Raw genomic sequence first — 18865 nt, forward strand, 5'->3', positions numbered from 1 at the left:
GCCCAGCGGCCATGGCTCACGGGCCCAGCCGTTCCGCGGCATGTGGGATCTTCCCGGACCGGGACACGAACCCGTGTCCCCTGCATCGGCAGGCGGATTCTCAACCACTGCGCCACCAGGGAAGCGCAAGATTTACTACATTTTAATATTTTCCTACCTTTGCTCAGATTTTTTTTTGTTTTTAGTAAAACATTGCAGATGCAGTTGAATCTCTTCCATTATACCCTTCTTCAGATTCCCTTTATGGTCCAATGTTCCTCTCTCATCTTTCAGAGATACCACTCTCCTTGGTTTGGTGTTTATAATTGCACACAATTTTTCATAGTTTTGCTGTATGTTTGTATCTATGATCTAGTTGTGCACATTAAAAAACTTTATGTGAATAGATGGCTGAGAGTTTTTATCAGAAGTAGATTTTTTTATTTTGTCAAATATTCTTTATGTTTTTGATTAAATGGGTTGTATTTTTTCAGTTTGTTAATATGGTAAAATACATCTCTTGGCTTTCAAATGTTAAAGCAACTTTGCATGCCTGGTATAAACACTTGTTCCCGATGTATTATCTGTTTTTATATTGCTGCATTCCATTTGCTAAAATATTGTAAGAGTTTTTGTATATATGTTCATGAGGAATATTAGTCTATAATTTTCTTTTCTTCCACTTTTGGCCTTGTTTCGGGATTAGAGTAATGCTAGTCTTGTAAAATGAATTGGATAGTATTGCCTCTTCTTCAGTTTTCTGAAAGAGTTTGTGTAGATTGGTGTTATTTCTTATTTAGATGTTTGGTAGAATTCATCAGGAAAGCTATCTGACCCTGGAGTTTTCTTTGAGAGACAGTTTTTAACCAAAAACTGAAATATATACACAGGTGTGTGTATGTATGTGTGTGTATATATATATATATATATAATATAAATATAAATATATATATTTATATTATATATATATTATATTATATTACTTGGACTATGTATGTATTTTTAAATGTGATTTAGTTGTGTCTAGGAATTTGTCCATTTCATCTTAGCTGTCAAGTTTATTGGCATAGATTTGTTAATTATTTCTCATTAATAAGCTTTTAATATCTGTCGAATATGTAGTGATTTTACTACATTGCTAAATATCGGCAATTTGTGTCTTTTCTTTTTTGATATCAGTCTGGCTAGAAGCTTATTAGTTTGATTGATCCACCTGTTGGTTTTATTGTCTCTCTATTGATTTCTGTTTATTTTATTGACTTCTACTCTGTCTTTATTATTCCCTTTCTTCTTCTTACGTCTTACTTTCGGTTTAATTTGCTACTGGAAGAGGGCATTAAGAGGACATGACTGCCAGTTGACCCGAGAGCTGGACCTGCGCAATGGAAGGCTCTTTACTCCCTCCCCTGTCCTTGGAACGTACATTCTGTCCATCGTTCCCACAGTGGGAGCCATTTTCAAGCACATAGCCTTGAGAAAACAATGTGTTGTTAAAACCCTATGGACGGTTAACCTCTATATAAATTTTTAAGATTCTGGTGGGCGAGCATGGAGATATATTCCTCTTGCAACCGCCCAAGACTAAGTCTCATATGTAAGGTCCCTTGCTTGTTAAACCTGCCACATACCTATTTGGAGTGGTTTGTCTCTTTCTTCAGCTTTTCCCTGCCCTGTGTGTATGAGGTCAGTTTGTGAACCAATGTTTGCTCTTCTTTTTCTAGTTCCTGAGGTCATTGATTTGAGACCTTTCTTATTTTTCAATATTGATATTTTGGATTGTAACTTTCTCTCTAATTCTTGATTTATTACCATCCCACAGATTTTGGTGTCTTGTGTTTTCATTTTTACTTAGTTCAGAATAATTTCTAATTACCTTTTTGATTTCTTCCTTGATCTATGCTATTTAGTTTCCAAATATTTGGGGCTTTTCTTTTATTGGTTACTAACTTAATTTTATTATGCTCAGAAAATGTAGTTCTTATTATTTGAACAATATTGAAGTATTGAAATTGTTTTATGACCCAGATATGGTCTATCTTGGTAAATTTTACATGTGCACTTAAAAAATGTGTACTATGCCGCTGCCATAGGGTGGAGTATTCTATAAATGTCAATTGGGTTAATTAGATAGTGTTCTTCAGGTCTATATCTTTACTGATTTTCTGTCTACTTGTTCTGTTAATTACTGAAAGAAGTGTGTTGAAATCTGTGTAGAATTGGAGAATTGTAAATTTCTCTTTGTAGTTCTATGTTTTTGCTTCATGTATTTTGACTCTCTGTTATAAGTACATAAACATTTAGGGTTTTTATGTTCTCTTGATGTATTGACCCCTTTATTATTAAGAAATGAGCCTGTTTATCTCTGTTAATATTCTTTGCTCTAAAATCTACTTTTTCTGATGTTATTACGGCATGACAGCCTTCATTTAATCATAACATGACACATCTTTTTCTATCCTTACACTTTTAACATTTTTGGTTGTATTTAAAGTGTATTTCTTATAGGCAGCATATAGTTAGGGCTTGCTTTTTTGGTCTAAACTAATCATCTCTATCTTTTAATTTTGTGTGCCCGGTTTAGAGGTTGCTTTGGGCTTTGTATTATACATCTTAATGTATTACGTCAGCCAACAAGTGATACGCCACTTCACATATAAGAAGTTTACAATAGTATACTTCCGTTCCCCTCCCCCCAGCCTCTCTTCTCTTGTAATCATACATTTTAATTCACCGTATGTTATAAATCCCACAATACAGTGTTATTATTTTGTGCTTTAAACCATCTCTTATCTTTTAAATTATTTTAAAAACACATTTTATATTTACCATTCTAAATGCTATTTTGAAATAATTATTATACAGGTGGCTGCAATTGTCTGCATCTTAATAACTTGACATTTCCTTCATGACGGGATTTTTGTTTTTTATTTTTGTCTTTCTAACAGTCAGTATAGGCACCAAATTAATACTTTTTGAAATTTCTACAAGTCACATTTTTATAAAGTGATCTGTAAAAGGGACACATGCTCTATCGGTAAGTGAAAGAAGTCAACCTGAAAAGGCTACGTACTGTATAATTCCAACTATAGAAAATCTTGGAAAAGGGAAAACTATGGAGACAATTAAAAGGTTGTCACAGGTTTGGGGGGAGGAAGGAAGGAATAGGTGGAACATGGAGGATTTTTAGGGCAGTAAAGCTATGCTGCATGATACTGTAATGGTGGATACATGTAGTGATACATTTGTCAAAACTTGTAGAATGCACCACAGAAGTGTGAACCCCAATGTAAACTATGGACTTCAGTTGATAACAATGTGGCAGTGTTGGTTCATCAGTTGTACCAAATGTACCACGCTTGGGAGAGATGTGGATGTTGGGGGAGGCTGTGTATTGTGGGGAGAGGAAGGCGGCCATATGGAAACTCTCTGTACTTTCTGCTCAGTTTTGCTGTGACCCTAAAACTGTTCTAAAAAATAAAGTCTTTTGAGAAATGTGGAAAAAAGGGGCATATGCTCTAAATAACTAAAACTTCATTCAATTCTTAATATTTTGCAAATTTTCCATTTTGAGGAAATTACTACTATTTCTTCTGCTCAGAGCTCTTTTAAAATGTTTGTAGCATTCCAGTTTTACAAGTTTGGGATTTTCTTTCCAAAGAGATCTCTCTTTTGTGCTCTGCAGTTACTTTCTTGGTAATTCTGAATTATCTTTCTGGATATCCCCACCCTAACTCAGCAACAGTTTAGAAAATGGCGTACTTCCTCCTATGCCTCCATAGGATATTTGACTCCTGGTTTTGTAGGATATTTGACTCCTGGTTTTGTAGGATATTTGACTCCTGGTTTTGTTATTCTCTCCTAGTAGAATGCTTGATCTGAATGTGCTCTGAATGGTGGCTTCCCACCTCCCATTCACCAAGCACACTTCCCTATCACTCCCACCCACTTGCTCCCATCCGTCCCTCGTGACAAAATCTGTATGGAACATTTCATGCCTGAGAGCGGAGTACCCTATTACTTGGGAGCCTGGCTTCTGCACGTAGACTGACTGGGTTTAGATCCTGACTCTGCCACTTACCAGCCCCGTGGCTTGGACAAGTTACTCAAGCTGTAAAATGGATAGAATGCTACCCACCTTATGTTGTTAAGAGAAGTAAAAGAGCTAATGCATTCAAAGTGCATAGTACAATGCTTCACACAAGGTTAGAACTCAATACATGTTAGTACTTGTTAATGTTATTATTTACACAAAGAAACTTCCCCTACAATTCCTTACTTTGCTATATTCATCAGTCATGTTCTTTTTCTTTTTTCTAATAGATAAACATTCATTCTCAAACATTCCATATGTCTTTGGACAAATGATAAATTTGTTTAAAAAAGTTTTCAAAAAAGTATTACTGAATGTATTACAAATCAGCAGATTGTCTCAGCAAGAGAAATTCCTCTTTAGTAAATAAGCTAAGTTATTTTCAATATTTTACTGTAATGAAATACAAAACCAAGTATCATGAATTGCCTAGCCTAAGATAATTCTCTTTTTCTTTGTCTTATTTTCATATATTATGAGAGTTTTACCAAGGTATGGTCCTAAATTTAAAACTTATGTTCATGTGTATATTTTTCGGGTACAACTTTATCATGTAATTGCTAATTTTTATATCAGAAATTAATAAATTTCTTAGCACATATAAAATATGAATGTGACTGTCAGTTTCTCCTACAAATCATATGTAACTTGATTCCCATGGTAGACATATAGCATGCATACAGGGCATTACAGATATAACATGATAAAATATACATGTGAAGTTCAGAAGCACTTAGAGGCTCAATACTTCTTCCCTTTATTAAATGTTTGCTGAATTCCATAGGCTGCAGAATTATTGCTAATGAAATTATACCCCATGGCAGCAAGTTCAGCAAGATATCATTATTTTCCACATAAAGATACAATGCCCTCAGCACAATCCCTAGGGCATGGAGAAGCTTGTTCACTGCTTTACTTATAGGAAGAGGTGTGTTTCTACTCTTGGTGTAGTGTCACAAATCACATAATTCTCTTTACCATTACATGTTGAAATTAGTTCAAAGATTGCTTAAGGACAGTCTATCTTGCTTTTCAGGGAACAAATACCTGTGTGTCTTTCCTGAGATTTTCCCCCCATTTTTGTGTCTGTGTATTAGAAACCTACCTAATTAGTTATGTTTTGAGAATTTTTCAAAGGAATAATGAGCATATATGTGAAATGTTACACTTAATGCTGGCCACACCATCAGAAATGGTCATGTTTTTCTCTGTATTGAGGTGGTGCACTCAAATGCCGGCATTTGAGTTGTATCTTGTCGGTTTACAAGAACAGGTCGAGGAGACAAGAGCATCAAGACACAAAGGGTCAAAAGACCTAATGCAGGGGCAAGAGAGCTACTGCTTGCAGGTCAAATACAGCCTACTGTCTTGTAAATAAAGTTTTATTGGAAAACAGCCATGCTCTTTCCTTTCCGTATTATCTGTGGCTGCTCGCACCTAAAATGACAGAGTTTAGTAGATACCACAGAGCCTTATGCCTGGCAAAACCTAGGTCATTACTATCTGACCTTTTTAGAAAACGTTTGCCAATCCCTATTCCAAAGGAACAATTGGAGTTTAACTGTTTGGGCAGATAAAGAGCTACTTAACTTTGTTCTTGGATGTTAAACCTACAAACAGTGTTGATTTTGATATGGATTCATTAATGCCCTGCGGTCCAGTTTGGAGGCTTTGCCTTTCTAGTTGTCTCAAATACCAGACTCTTTAGCCCTTCTTCTAGAGGACAGTACTTAATATTTTGGGTTTGAAAGCCAGAGAACTCTCACGCTATTAGGTGTTAGCTCTCCAGCCATCATGCTACTTTGGGGAGGTTTCTGAGTCAACTGTTGCACTGACGTTGTTCTCATCTCTTTTTTTGTACTTTATCTCAATTAATCCTGGCAGGTAGCCTTGTTTTTTTTTATTCTCTATAAAGGAGGTAAGGATTTATCTAAAATTACAAATATTCTCTCTAAAGAATCTAATATTTATTTTGATAATTCACTGTTTAATTCAATATCTTGGCCAGAAGTACCTTCAATAGCATTCTTTTGAAATGTCCTGAAAATTTTATTTTGTATTTTATAATTCATGCTTCTCTTAATCTCTCAGGATAATTGCAGCCCTCAGAAACGTGATTTGAGAGTCTATAAAGCCAAAGATATTTGTAACCATGTGGTTTTTTTTGTTTTTTGTTTTTTGCGGTACGCAGTCCCCTCACTGTTGTGGCCTCTCCCGTTGCGGAGCACAGGCTCCAGACGCGCAGGCTCAGTGGCCATGGCTCACGGGCCCAGCCGCTCCGCGGCATGTGGGATCCTCCCGGACCGGGGCACGAACCCGTGTCCTCTGCATCGGCAGGCGGACTCTCAACCACTGCGCCACCAGGGAAGCCCTACCATGTGGTTTTATTCTGATATTTTTATGTAAATATTTCCAACAAAGGTCACAAAATGAATATGTGACAGTTCACTATACACATTACCGTGTATCACTTGTAGTTTGCTGTCCAATCAAGAAGCGAGCACAGTGGCCCGGAAAGAAGACTGGAGGTGCTGGGAGCATAGGATAACTGGGCAGAAACTGAGCCCTGCTGCCCTTCAAACCTAAAGGGCCACATAGATCTAGGCGAGGTTGCTGACCACTGCGTGTCTCATGTTTAGGTCTTAGAAAGTCAGAAACAGCACTCTGCCTCTTCCCCCGACCCTTTTTGTTTAACATTCAGAGGCATAAAATTGTCTGTTGGCTAAAAAAAAAGAAAAAAAAATCAAGGTACTTGTGTTTTCTTTTTTCTTGGAATGCTGATTACTTTATTTGATCAAGTCACTTTTCTCCTTTTTCCCTCAGTTTCTTAAACAGGAGCTGGGCCACACAGCTCAACATTTAACGGCTGGCCCACCCTTCTTCTTTTTTTCCTTTGGTAATTATTTGACATGTGTATACTTGAGAACCTCAATAAATAAAAATTGATCACTCAAATACATGATTTGTGCCATATAACCTGACAAGAATTTCAATATTTTAAAATCCCTGATTAGCTAACTGTCTTCTTACCTTCGTCTGGATTTTTTGGTATTCTATAGAGTCTGTATTCTATGATCTACCTTGGGCATTTCAGAATATATCAGTAGAATGCTGTAGAGACATACGGTGATATTAAAAGTTAATGTCATTGAAAGATTCTAATAGATATAAAATGATAAAGCTATGATTCACTAAACCTTCTATGCAATGAAGGTCAAAGAGTAGAGTGCACTGCTCACAGGACTGGTGGTATCTGCACAGTTTAGTTCTGGCCCAGATTAATTTTACATGAGGAAAGTATAAAAGCTTCAAACTAAATATATATTGTTTCTATAAAAAGTCACGACGGATGTTTCCTTTTTTTAGCTCAGTATGTAATTTTGAAACATTATTCTATTGAATAATAAGTTAGGGAATCAAAATCTCTTTTTATTAGTCCTATAGAATGTCAGATATAGAATATATCTAAATTAAATATTGGAAAACTAAAATAAAAAGTTCAAAGTGGAATTAATTGGTAAACAAAAGGGGCATTCATCTTCTATTATCTTGAAAAATCAGGAAATTAATAGTCAGTTTAAGACTCTTAAGATTATGGTTTACTACTGCGTTTTATCAGTGAAGGTACAGTGTTCCTTTATGCTGGAGTTAGGTTTATTATATATCGTGAGAATGGATCAAAAAGCCAAGTACATAGTTGTCTAGGAATCTGATTTTCCTTGGGTGAGTCATTTTACCTAGTCATATCTCTGTATCTGTGAGTAGTAGATTATTCTAGACTGTGAATGTGAGTGAGATAAAGACAGAATTTTGCTGGAGAAAGTAATTTGTGCAGCTAAAGTCTCCTCCACAATCTGTTGGGTAGAGGAGATGGATTTTGTTGTGAAGGAATGGTTATTTAGTTTACTAATTCTTTGTCATCAAAGCTGTCATGATTCAAATGCTATGCAATTAGGATATCATTCACTTTGCCCCAGCTCTTCCTCAGCGTGTGGGCCATCAACAATGACTTGTTACTGTCAGTAATTAAGTATGATCATTTAGTGTAGAAGCCTTAAAATTGGAAATGTATATGCAAGTATCCACTTTAGCAATGATCACCCCCGAACATTGCCTCTCTTACTTCGTGCCATGGGTTTTGAGTTCAAATGACAAAGGTCAATAAGATAAACTTTGATTTTTGGATGACATTTCTCACCTCTAACCCTTATCTTCTCTGGTTTTTATAGCTGCGGCAAAACTCTATGAGTGGAATCATACAACTGATGAAAGGATATGTTTGTCTAAATAATTTGTTCCAACCAAGAGCCTTATGGGTACTAATTCCACAATGTATGCTGCTCATCCCCTGATTTAGTCTGATGAGTATAGTTGTAGATAAACTATAATTTATGATCTAGTGAATCAGATACCTTGGCATAGGGAAATAATGAGGTGTTATTTTTTTCTTACTTGTTGGAGGTCCACAGATTTTTCATTTGTGTCTTCTAGTTTTTTTTGTTTTTTTTTTTTAATCCACCACAGTTTTTCTCAGTGCAAGAGATTTTCTGTATTAGATACTTGTTTTTTTCTTGCCATATTTGTCATTCCTGGTGAGCAATATTCAAGCCACCTATGTCTTTCAGAATGTAAGCCATATTGTTGCACACATAGGACCAAGATACTTTGTATTACTTCAGATAATAATGAAAGTTATTTATAAGCAAACATAAATGGAGATTTGTCAATTATTTTCCAAATTCATTTAACTTCAAAGAGAACTATGAAAAAGCAATGTGCAGTAGCATAAGAGAGTACTTTGGTTTTCCAGTGTACCTCTCACGACTCTTTTCACCTCTACACCAACAAACGACCAATGACTTGTTTCCTCTAAACCCAGTACACAGCTGTAGATTACTCTAGGGCCAATGACAAGTCATGAACCACATGCTTTGTGAGGTGTTGTGGTTAAATTAACAGTGACATTTAAAACATGGCTTTTAGTTTGGGTTCCCTGAGATATGAGTGGGGTTAGAGCAGTGGTTCTCAAATTGTTGTCCCTGGACTAGAAACATAAATATCACCTGGGAACTTTTTAGAAATGCAGATTCTCAGGCCCCACCCAAGAGCACTGAATCAGAAACTCCAGATGTGATACCCAACAATCTGTGTTTAACAAGCCTCCCTGTAATTCTGGTGCAGCCTACATTTTAAGAACCATCCATTTGGGTATTATGCTGCCTCAAACCAAACTGTTAAGGCGTAAAACAGTAATTGGTGCCGTATGGGACATTAGTCTCAACCTTTATATCCAAAGATATTCAAGGAGAGATTTCTTCTTCAAAAATGTCTCCGTGTCTGAAAGATATGTAACATTACTAGTATATGTCAATTCAGCTTTAAACACTAATTGACAGTATCCTGTTTTAGGGGATAAGAGTGTTTTAAAATAATTCCTGAGGTTTAGAACAATGCACTGTTAAAATAAGTCAAAGTTACTACTGGTGTTTTGCAAATGGATTTGTCTTCAATATTTTATAAAGCATTCATAGTGTTTTATTGAAGCAATAAATAATTCAGTAAAAAACCTAATAGGTGATTAATTGACTTGAACTGTATGTTTTCCCTTCTGACCTTAACCCAGTCCTCCCCCATCAGTTGATATGAAATGTATAAATCTCACATTGCTTTATAATCTCTCTATCACATGGGAATCAGTGGCCCAAACTATATTATTTACTTTGCTTGCTTTAGCTCTGTGTCTGTATAAAATCATACTTCTGGATTTTATATGATTGAAAATGAGTATAGTAAAACCCAAGGCCTAGGCTGATTAGGTAAAAATTGATGAGAGCCATCGGCCAAGGAATCCCCTGAATGTTTTTATTGGAAGTACACAAATCTGTGATGGCGTTCACACTTGCTAATGACTAACTGACATACTAAAGAAGTATCTTCAGGAATCTAATAGTAAGTCAAGGTTGAATCCAGAGGAAGTCACCCTAGCGGTCAAGATTTATTTTCTCCAGCTTGCAGTTGAGAAACACCAGGAATAAAGAAAAATATATATTCAGAAACATGCGCAAGAAAAGAGTCGTTTCTCAGATTCTCACACAGTGACCCATCTGCCTGTGATGCAATGGGCACTGTGGAACTTTCAGCACATCAAAATAGGTCACAGTAGATGACTGGACTGACTATCATCTAGGTAGTAATACTGTCTTGTAAGCCAATGACTGTTTTTTAAGCATTTTACTAAAATTAGGAACTATCAGAAGGCTGAGGGGAAATGTGCCTTAGGGTTACATTTACCACCAACGTCATGCTCTTTTCTTCCTAAGGCAAAAGGAGAAATGTTCCTTCATTTAAAAAGTAGAATAAAAAAAAAAATCCATTGGCACCCCCCCAGTTGCCATGGTAACAAAATGACAAGTGACTTTCATGTGCTTTCACTATGCATCAATAATAAGCTAGCCATTTGGGAGCAAATTCATTCTCTTCAGAACATGTCTTTTGAGCACAAGTACCGTACGCTTTCCTTAACTCATGAAGGAGGTGTTATTCATGCAGTACTTAATTTAGCAATTATTAAATAAGTTGTTTTTTTTAAAGAAAAGAAGCAATAGGAGATAAAGACTTAATTTAGTACCATTTCCTTCATTTCCATGCCTTTTATTTTTTTCTTTGGATGAGTGGTCAGGAAGACATAGTAAAGAATGAAATACATAAACCATAATTTGGATAATAAAATTTATTTTGGACATTTCTAAACACCACTTAGGGAAGCACCAACTAAATATAGAAGAGCAGTAAAAGAAGGTGAGCTTTAGCTTTAGCTATATGACGAATCATCTGTATTTCTTCTTTTATTCTCCCTAGCTTCTACCCTGTTCCTAATGCTGTGTGATTACTTGTTATTACTGCTGAGCCTTGCTTCACTGTCATCTCTCTATTCATAATCTTTTGAGATAGGGAAGTGGCTATAATTATTTCAGCATAAAAATAAGGTAACAGCTTCAGGAAATTCAACTATTTCTCCAGTCTACATATTAATTACCTTTAGCTATAAATTACCATTGTACAACGCTTCATTGCATTTCACATTATTTGCCTTATTTTTAGAATTGTATTTCTTTCCAGAGGGGTGTTCATAGATCACCAATTGCTTTCTCTTTCTTCAGCCAATTGATTTCTTCTTCTGGTGGCAACAGATTTAAGACCAACTAATATCTTTTCTTCCCGGACACATAGATCTAAAAATCTTACTTTGGGAGTCTTGTTGTTGACGCTTCTATGCCTGAAGGTAAAATTAAATGATCCACTAATCAAGTTTTATGAGCACTTTCACACTTTTCAAATGATTCAGCAAAGGGTAAAAAACTTCTTGCAATCTAGTCCATAAGCTCTACTGGCCTTAAGTATCTGTCTAACAAAAGGCAGAGGGTCCTCCTAAATAGTGACTAAATCATTGTGTCCCACGTTTTAGTGTGTAATCAAAGGAAATGGATTTCTATCTCAATGCTTCTTTACACCCAGACAATAAAAAGGGGCAATCTGTGTCTTTAGGCATAAGAACTTTTTCTTCTTAAGCAATTTTAGCCTTAATCAAATTAATTCACTTGAAACTTTAATTATAAAGATTCCAACAATAACATACCATCAATGATGTTTGTTAGAATTGTATTATTCTTAGTAGTGTATTCATATTACTAACGAGGAATGCAGTCATGTTGCCATAGTGCTCATGTTTTTACTTTTTATAATACCCTTTTATATCCAGTATTTACCTCACCGCGTAATAAGAAAACTGATGATCAACTAAAGGATGTTTTAACCCAGAACCACATATCTAAAATATTAAAACAAAAATAAAAAGCAGATGTTCTGAATTTCAGTTCTAAGAATCGTTTTGCAACACGGTGCCTTCCACCTTCTTCCTTTAATAATGAGGGGTGATATATACGTGTCTATGTGTGTGCACTTTTACCAGTCATCAGAACCCACCATGCACTGTCATATTTATCAACCCTATAAAAATAACCTTGGAAGTTCAAAAATACATGTATTTGGACACCAGTGTATAAGTCAATTGACTTAAGCTAGACCAAGCAGTACGTGAAATAAGTGCAGTTTCTCTCTAGGAATTTAGTGATTCTTTTTAAAATATAACCAGGCTTTTTGTGGAACTCCTGTTGATTCCCAGAGGTCTCTAGCCAAGCTGTCATTCACTCCTGTGAAGCCTGCAGCCCTTAAGTATTGCAGATCTCTGCTTCCCTTCAGGTCCTTTACAGTCTTTCTCTTCAAACTTTTGCTCTGTATTGTCTAAGCTAATGGTTAAAATCTCAGTAATTGACCCACAGAATAGTCCATAGGTGCTAATGATTTGATTTATGGTCATTTAATAGGATTTAGCCCTTTACAGAATACTATATAACTTAGGAAAAAATTTTCTTTGTTTGTTTATTCTCTGTTTATTCTCTGTCTCTTCTCGTTAGAATGTAAGTTTCATGAAGGAAAGGATTTTATCCTGTGTTCTTCAAAGATGTATACCAGGTATCTTGAATAGGCCTTGAATATCACATAATACGTGCTCAATTAATATTTTTGGCAAGAATTCCTGGGGGGACTTCCCTGGCGGTTCAGTGGTTAAGAGTTTGTCTTCCGATGCAGGGGGTGTGGGTTCAATCCCTGGTCGGACAGCTAAGATCCCCCATACCTGGTGGCCAAAAAACCAAAACATAAAGCGGAAGCAACATGGTAACAAATTCAGTAAAGACTTTAAAAATGGTCCACATCCAAAAAAAAAAAAATCTTAAAAATAAAAATTCATGAGGAATAAACAACGATCCATGATGTCATCTCTGTTCTTTCAGATAAGAGTACTTAACGTATAATCCGTCCTGAGTGCCTAAAATTTTCCAGACGTTGTTTTAAGTATATGGGTTATCTCATTTCTTCTTCAAATTAACTGTTAAAATATGCTACTAGTATTATTCCCATTTTACAGATAAGAAAACTAGAGTGTCTAGAGATGAAGAACCTTCCTCAAGATATTGCTGATAGCAAATGGCAGAGCATCAGCAAGCTCAGACAGTCTGATTCCATGGCTCACATTCCTATCTACTATAGCATATGTTTTAAAGGTAGCTTCTATTTTGGCTAAACTGAAGAGTAATTCCAATGGTGGAAAATTTAGGCTAAAAGGAAAGGAGATTGACACATGGCAGGACAGGAAGGAAAATATTTCTGAAGCAGAAAATTCTTATATTATGTCCTCTCACATGTTCTATCAAGGCAGGTCCCTCTAAAGAGACTCTATAACCTGGCATATCAAGAGAGTTGCCTTTATTGTCAATAATAGAATCTGAGCCTCTTCTGACTCTTTTTAACTCACAGTATTTTCCTCTCCTTACCTTTTTCAGCCAAGTTTCTTGACTAGAGATTGGGTAGATAAGCCCTTTGGAGGGGGTATGTGATCAGCCTCGTGCTGTACCAGGGCTACTCGGGTAGTGCAATGATAAACTAAGAGGGGGAGGCAGGCACACCAGTGACGTAGCCATATCTTAGTCCAGGAGGGCAGTGTTTGGAGCAGAGATAGTGCAGAAGAGAAGGATGACATTGTAGAGTTGCAAAGAATAGAATTTGCCAGCTATTTGGAGAGAGAATAAAAGAATGAGGGAGACCTCAAATGTGACCCTGAGGGAAAGTTTCAGGGCATGCATGACAGGAAAAGTGGTGGTGACATTAACAGAGGAACAGGATGGAAATAATATGTTTTCACTATATTTTCCTGAAATGCCAAGTCAGATTTGCTACCCGCGAGGGTTGAATGAAGACATTTTCATACATGCAAAGTCTCAAATATGTTGCTCCCACGCAACTCTTGACAGAAAGTTTCTGACAGTTGTGTTCTGCCAAAATGAGGGAATGGACTACAAAAAGAGATGTGGGATCTGGGAAAGAGGGGTTACAACACAGGGAAGAGGCAAGGTGAATCCCAGGATGACGGCAAAAGGTGATCCCAGAATGGCAGCTGTGTGGTAGGCCAACACAGTCCGGATTGGAGCAGGTCAGAAGGCTCCAGGAGAAATTTCTTCAGTAGGATAAACTTGATAAAATATCAAATATATTTGTATATTCTGAGAGGAGATTTGTTTATCCAAGGAGAGGGTTAATTAATTGAAATATTGATCAATATGTGGAAATTTGGAAATTAAAACATTAAATTTAGAGTGAACAAAAAATTACACAAGAATGGAAAATTAATCAGCACAGTACACGGTTCTGCTGGAAATAGATTTACATAGTATTATTATTACAAATGTTCAATAGTAATCTAACACAAGTTTGTTCTACTGGGAGAATGGGAGAAGGGAAAAAGGAGGAAGTGATGTGAAGAAGTGTGGGCAAAGAGAGCTAAATCTTCATTTTCTTTACCAAGAAATCAATAGTGACTAAAGAAAAAAAACAACCAAGAGCCATCATAAGTATTGATAAATTATTTAAAGACATGGAGGTAAAACAAAAGAATCAGCTAAAAGAGTTAAAAGTGTTTACCGCTGGATAAAATGAAAGGTGTATGTGTGTGGGGGGGTGATGACAGTCTACTTAAAAAAAAATAACATAGAGTTGTAGAATAACAAACTTTGTGGAAGTGTAGAATCTTTAAAATATCTGTATATGTAACTCTGATAAAAAATAAAAACTAGACTTCGAAAGAAAGCAGAGGAGAAGGGATTAGTCTTAGCAAGATGGATGGATGATTACAATTATGGATGAAGATAATGCAGATGAAGGAGGTAGAAGTTAGGAAACTTTAAGGAATTTTAATTCAGAGTATCTCTTATATTACCAGAAAGAGAATGAGTTAATGTCTTCTGCTGAAAAGTCAAAGCCCTTGAGTATTAGAACATGGTGGGTCAAAGAGGGAAGAAGACACTTACTGAAAGGATTGCCATGCATCAGCTGAATCAAACTAACATCAGAGGGGGGAGGGATAGGCATGGACTGGGAATTTGGGTTTGGTAGATGCAAACTATTACATTTAGAATGGATAAACAAGGTCCTACCGTATAGTGCAGGGAACTATATCCAGTCTCCTGGGATAAACCATAATGGAAAAGAATTTTTAAAAAGAGTGTCTCTATGTGTAAAACTGAGTCACTTTGCTGTACAGCAGAGATTGGCACAGCATAGTAAATCAACTCTACTTCAATTAAAAAAAACACAGTGAATAAACAAAAACTTGTCCAGCAACAACAACAAAACTAACATTAGAAAGCCTAAATTTGTAGGGTACTTTGTCAGTGAAAGTTCATGGTTTTCTGTAGCAGCTGCAGTCTCTGAGTGAAATAGCCAATAGGGAACTTGGAGGCTTATTAAGACTTGGAAAATGGTGAAGATGAGCTAAAGGAAAGAAGACATTTTAGGTTCCCAGTCCCTTAGTAGAAAGGCAAATGAAGTCAAATACGGGGAACATCATGGAAATTAGGAGCCATCCGGAGACTGGAGGTTATAATTAGAAACAAGAACAGAGTGAGAGAAAAGGATGGGAGATTGATGTCAAAGATGGGAAATGCAGCTTTTAAGATTGTAGTGTAGAACTTCTTCAAGCAGCAGTGAGGTAGGCGAACCCCCAGTCCAAACAGGCAGCCAGCAGCAAGCAGGTCAACAGCAACAGATGACACTGATGCAGCCACAGGGGAGGCTGAATCCCTAAGGCAAAAAGTCAGTCACATTGGCCTGAGATGTAAGACGTAGATGGAAAAACACCCAGTGAACCAAAGTACTCATGGCCCTTCCAAGAAGAGCGCTACCCCAAACACGTTCGCTAGAATTTGCTGCAGGCGAGTCACTCTAGTCAAGTCAGCAGCCCTGGAAATTGCCCTTAAGCTTGTGGTCTTATGCTCACAGTGTGCTGGGAATGCATTGCTGCACTGCAAGCAGTTAATTAATCAAAGCGCGTAGCTTCTGAAATATGCAGATAAATTAGGACGGAAAATTGAAACTGTGGTATGTGATTTTTCTTAATGATTAGAGTGTGTTCTAAAGAAACAGAGAAACAAACTGATTGCCAAAAACCATGTTAATGTGCTTTTAATTCACAGGGTTAAGCATATAAAAGTCAGGATATTGAAAGTTAAGGTTCTCATAGAAACATTAATTTGACAGCATTATGCATACGAGGTGTGGGAGGTTTACAGTTTATAACATTAAAAGCAGTAGGGAATGTTATAAAATGTGGCTCAGTTAAACAAAATAAAATAACAAATTCAGGGGAAAGTCATTAAACATGACTATGGGGAAAAAATTGTTTTGCAACCCCCAAGGAAGGTTGTAAAGTTTAATTTTAGAACATAATGCCTTCAAATTTTAAAAAATGTTTTCAATGGAAATTAATCATTTTTACTAAAAATGAATTTTCCTAACACATTCTGTATTCTGATATTAGTTTAGGCCTCTCATTTGCAGTCCAGATTTGATCCTGATAGACTAAAAGGAGAACTGACTGGCTATTACATGGCCTAGTTGATAAAGATTTTGGAGAGTGAAAATATATTTAAGGGTTTGAAATACTTTTTGTTCAGTTTATAGAGAATATGGACGATAGTATACATGTGAATAAGCCTGCCAGTGTACTAGTACTTTGTTTACACATTTGCCTTCTATGTACTTCTGCATAATATTTGCATGTATGCATTACGAAAATTCCAATCTGACATGCAAAATGTCTTACGTAGGTGGCATAGAAAAAGAAAAGAAGCTTAAGGCATATTCGGGGAAGGAAGTATTCCAGAAAACAAACCCACAGCCTTTAAGATGTCTCTGTTTTGGTTCCCACCTCACAAACTGGACAGCAGGTCTGGGAGACTGACTTCTCCAGTGGAGCTGTACTGAGCCACAGGCTGCTGTTCCTGTCACCCTGGTCACAGAAGCTGTTTACTGTATAGGTGATACAGGAAACAAGAGTGGTGGACCCATGCAGTAACGCCTTGGAGTGTGTCACCTCCCAATTCAGTCAGAATTAAAGGCCATAATGAAAGAAAGGAAGGAAGGAAGGAAAGAAAGAAAGAAAGAAAGAAAGGAAGGAAGGAAGGAAGGAAGGGAGAAAGGGGGAGAGAGAGAGAGAGAGAGGGAAGGAAGGAGGGGGGAAGGATACTATATTACTTACATAATACTAATTTAATTATAATTATTGCTCAATTCTAATTATTATTTAGTCATGTAATTTTAAGTAATAATAAAGCTTTTCTTATCCTTTAAATCAAAGATAAGCTTTTATTTGTCACAAAATTAACAAATGGCAACAACCTCCCCCCCATAAAGGAGCAGATCATGAAAATATAAAGGTAAATTGACATTTTGCTAACATTTCTATTTTTCCCATTGTACTTTATGTCATAGCAAAGCACTCTACGGAACAACAGAGGTCCATTTATGGAAGAGAGAGATGTAAATTCCTGAGCTAGCAGACTCCTGGCCCAATATTCAAGCCACCTCTTCAAAAAGGGCACAATGGTCTGCATTTTTCACTGAAAAACCTATGCAGCCACATTCCATGGCGATGAACTCTTTATAAACTTGGTGAAGAAAAATGCTTTGTATGTTTACTTTAATCTTAACCCCCCTGCTAGTTTCTGTTTCCAAACAAACAGAAGGGCAAATGCAAACTGCCAACCCGCAGGATGTACAAACAAGTGTTATTGAATATTCAGAAGTATGGTGGTATTTCTAAAGTTCAGCAACAAATCACTTAGAGTCTTTCTTTTGTTTTTCCTTTTCCTTATTCAGGCACCACAAGGCCACATAAGGAGGGCGAGGTTCCTGGAGTGGACTACATTTTCATCACTGTTGAAGATTTTATGGAACTGGAGAAAAGCGGTGCTCTCCTAGAGAGTGGGACTTATGAAGGTAAGCACAGCTCTCCTGCCGAACTTACTTCTCATCTCATCACATTTGTCTCCTTTGACTGAAATGCGTCAGAACACCAGATTGCTAATGTGCTGTTGTTTTGGTTTGAGAGCTTTAACGAGGTCACTTTAGAAGTGCATTTTGTAAAGAAAAATTAAAATGTATCTGCGTTAATTCTACTCTTAAGATGCCAAGAGAAATGTGTATGTACATACCCACTGAAGTATCCTTGTGATCAGGATATCCTGAGGCTAAGCTGTGATCGTCCAGATAAATTATCTTCATCTCTAGGTAGCGTCTAAAGAGCACAGGGCTTGAGTTCCAGTCCTGTCACTAACCTCTGTGTAGTTTTCTCCGGTTGCTTCACTTCACTTGCCTTCACTTGCCTCTCATGCAAAATGATGGCGTAGGAAAATATGATCTGTGGATGAACTCCAGAGCTCTCCCACAGGTTTCCTTGTGTGCCCGTGTCAAACAGGAACAAATGAAATTAAAACCTTGAAGGTGGGACGTATGATTCAGTGGAAAAAGCACTGTAACCTAAGCCAGAATCTGCTTCAGTTCCAAACCTGGCTTTACTACTTACCCACTATGAATATTAAGTAACCCAGTGAGTATCTCCGAACCTCAGTAGTCTTATCCATAAAAGGAGAAATGATAGCATTGAAAAATACAAATAAATAACATGCATGTATATGTTCAAGTAACATCTACATGTATGTAGCTTATGTCTAATGAAGTTACAGATCTGTGCCTGTAAAATGAAAGTGTAAAGTAATATAACTAAAAAACAGTAGAAAATAATACCTTTAGGGCTTCCCTGGTGGCGCAGTGGTTGAGAATCCGCCTGCCGATGCGGGGGACGCAGGTTCGTGCCCCGGTCCGGGAAGATCCCACATGCCGCGG

General features: G+C 36.8%; 1 protein-coding gene across 1 annotated transcript in view; it reads left to right on the forward strand.

Moving 5' to 3' along the window:
* MAGI2 (membrane associated guanylate kinase, WW and PDZ domain containing 2) overlaps positions 1-18865 on the forward strand; it is a 1419801-nt gene that overhangs the window by 766630 nt on the left and 634306 nt on the right. The window contains exon 3 of the mRNA XM_024115935.3: positions 17840-17959. Within this exon, the coding sequence (XP_023971703.1) occupies positions 17840-17959 (120 nt within the window). The remainder of the gene's footprint in view (positions 1-17839; positions 17960-18865) is intronic.

Source organism: Physeter macrocephalus, chromosome 5 (assembly GCF_002837175.3).
Source record: "Physeter macrocephalus isolate SW-GA chromosome 5, ASM283717v5, whole genome shotgun sequence".
Taxonomy (NCBI): Eukaryota; Metazoa; Chordata; class Mammalia; order Artiodactyla; family Physeteridae; genus Physeter; species Physeter macrocephalus.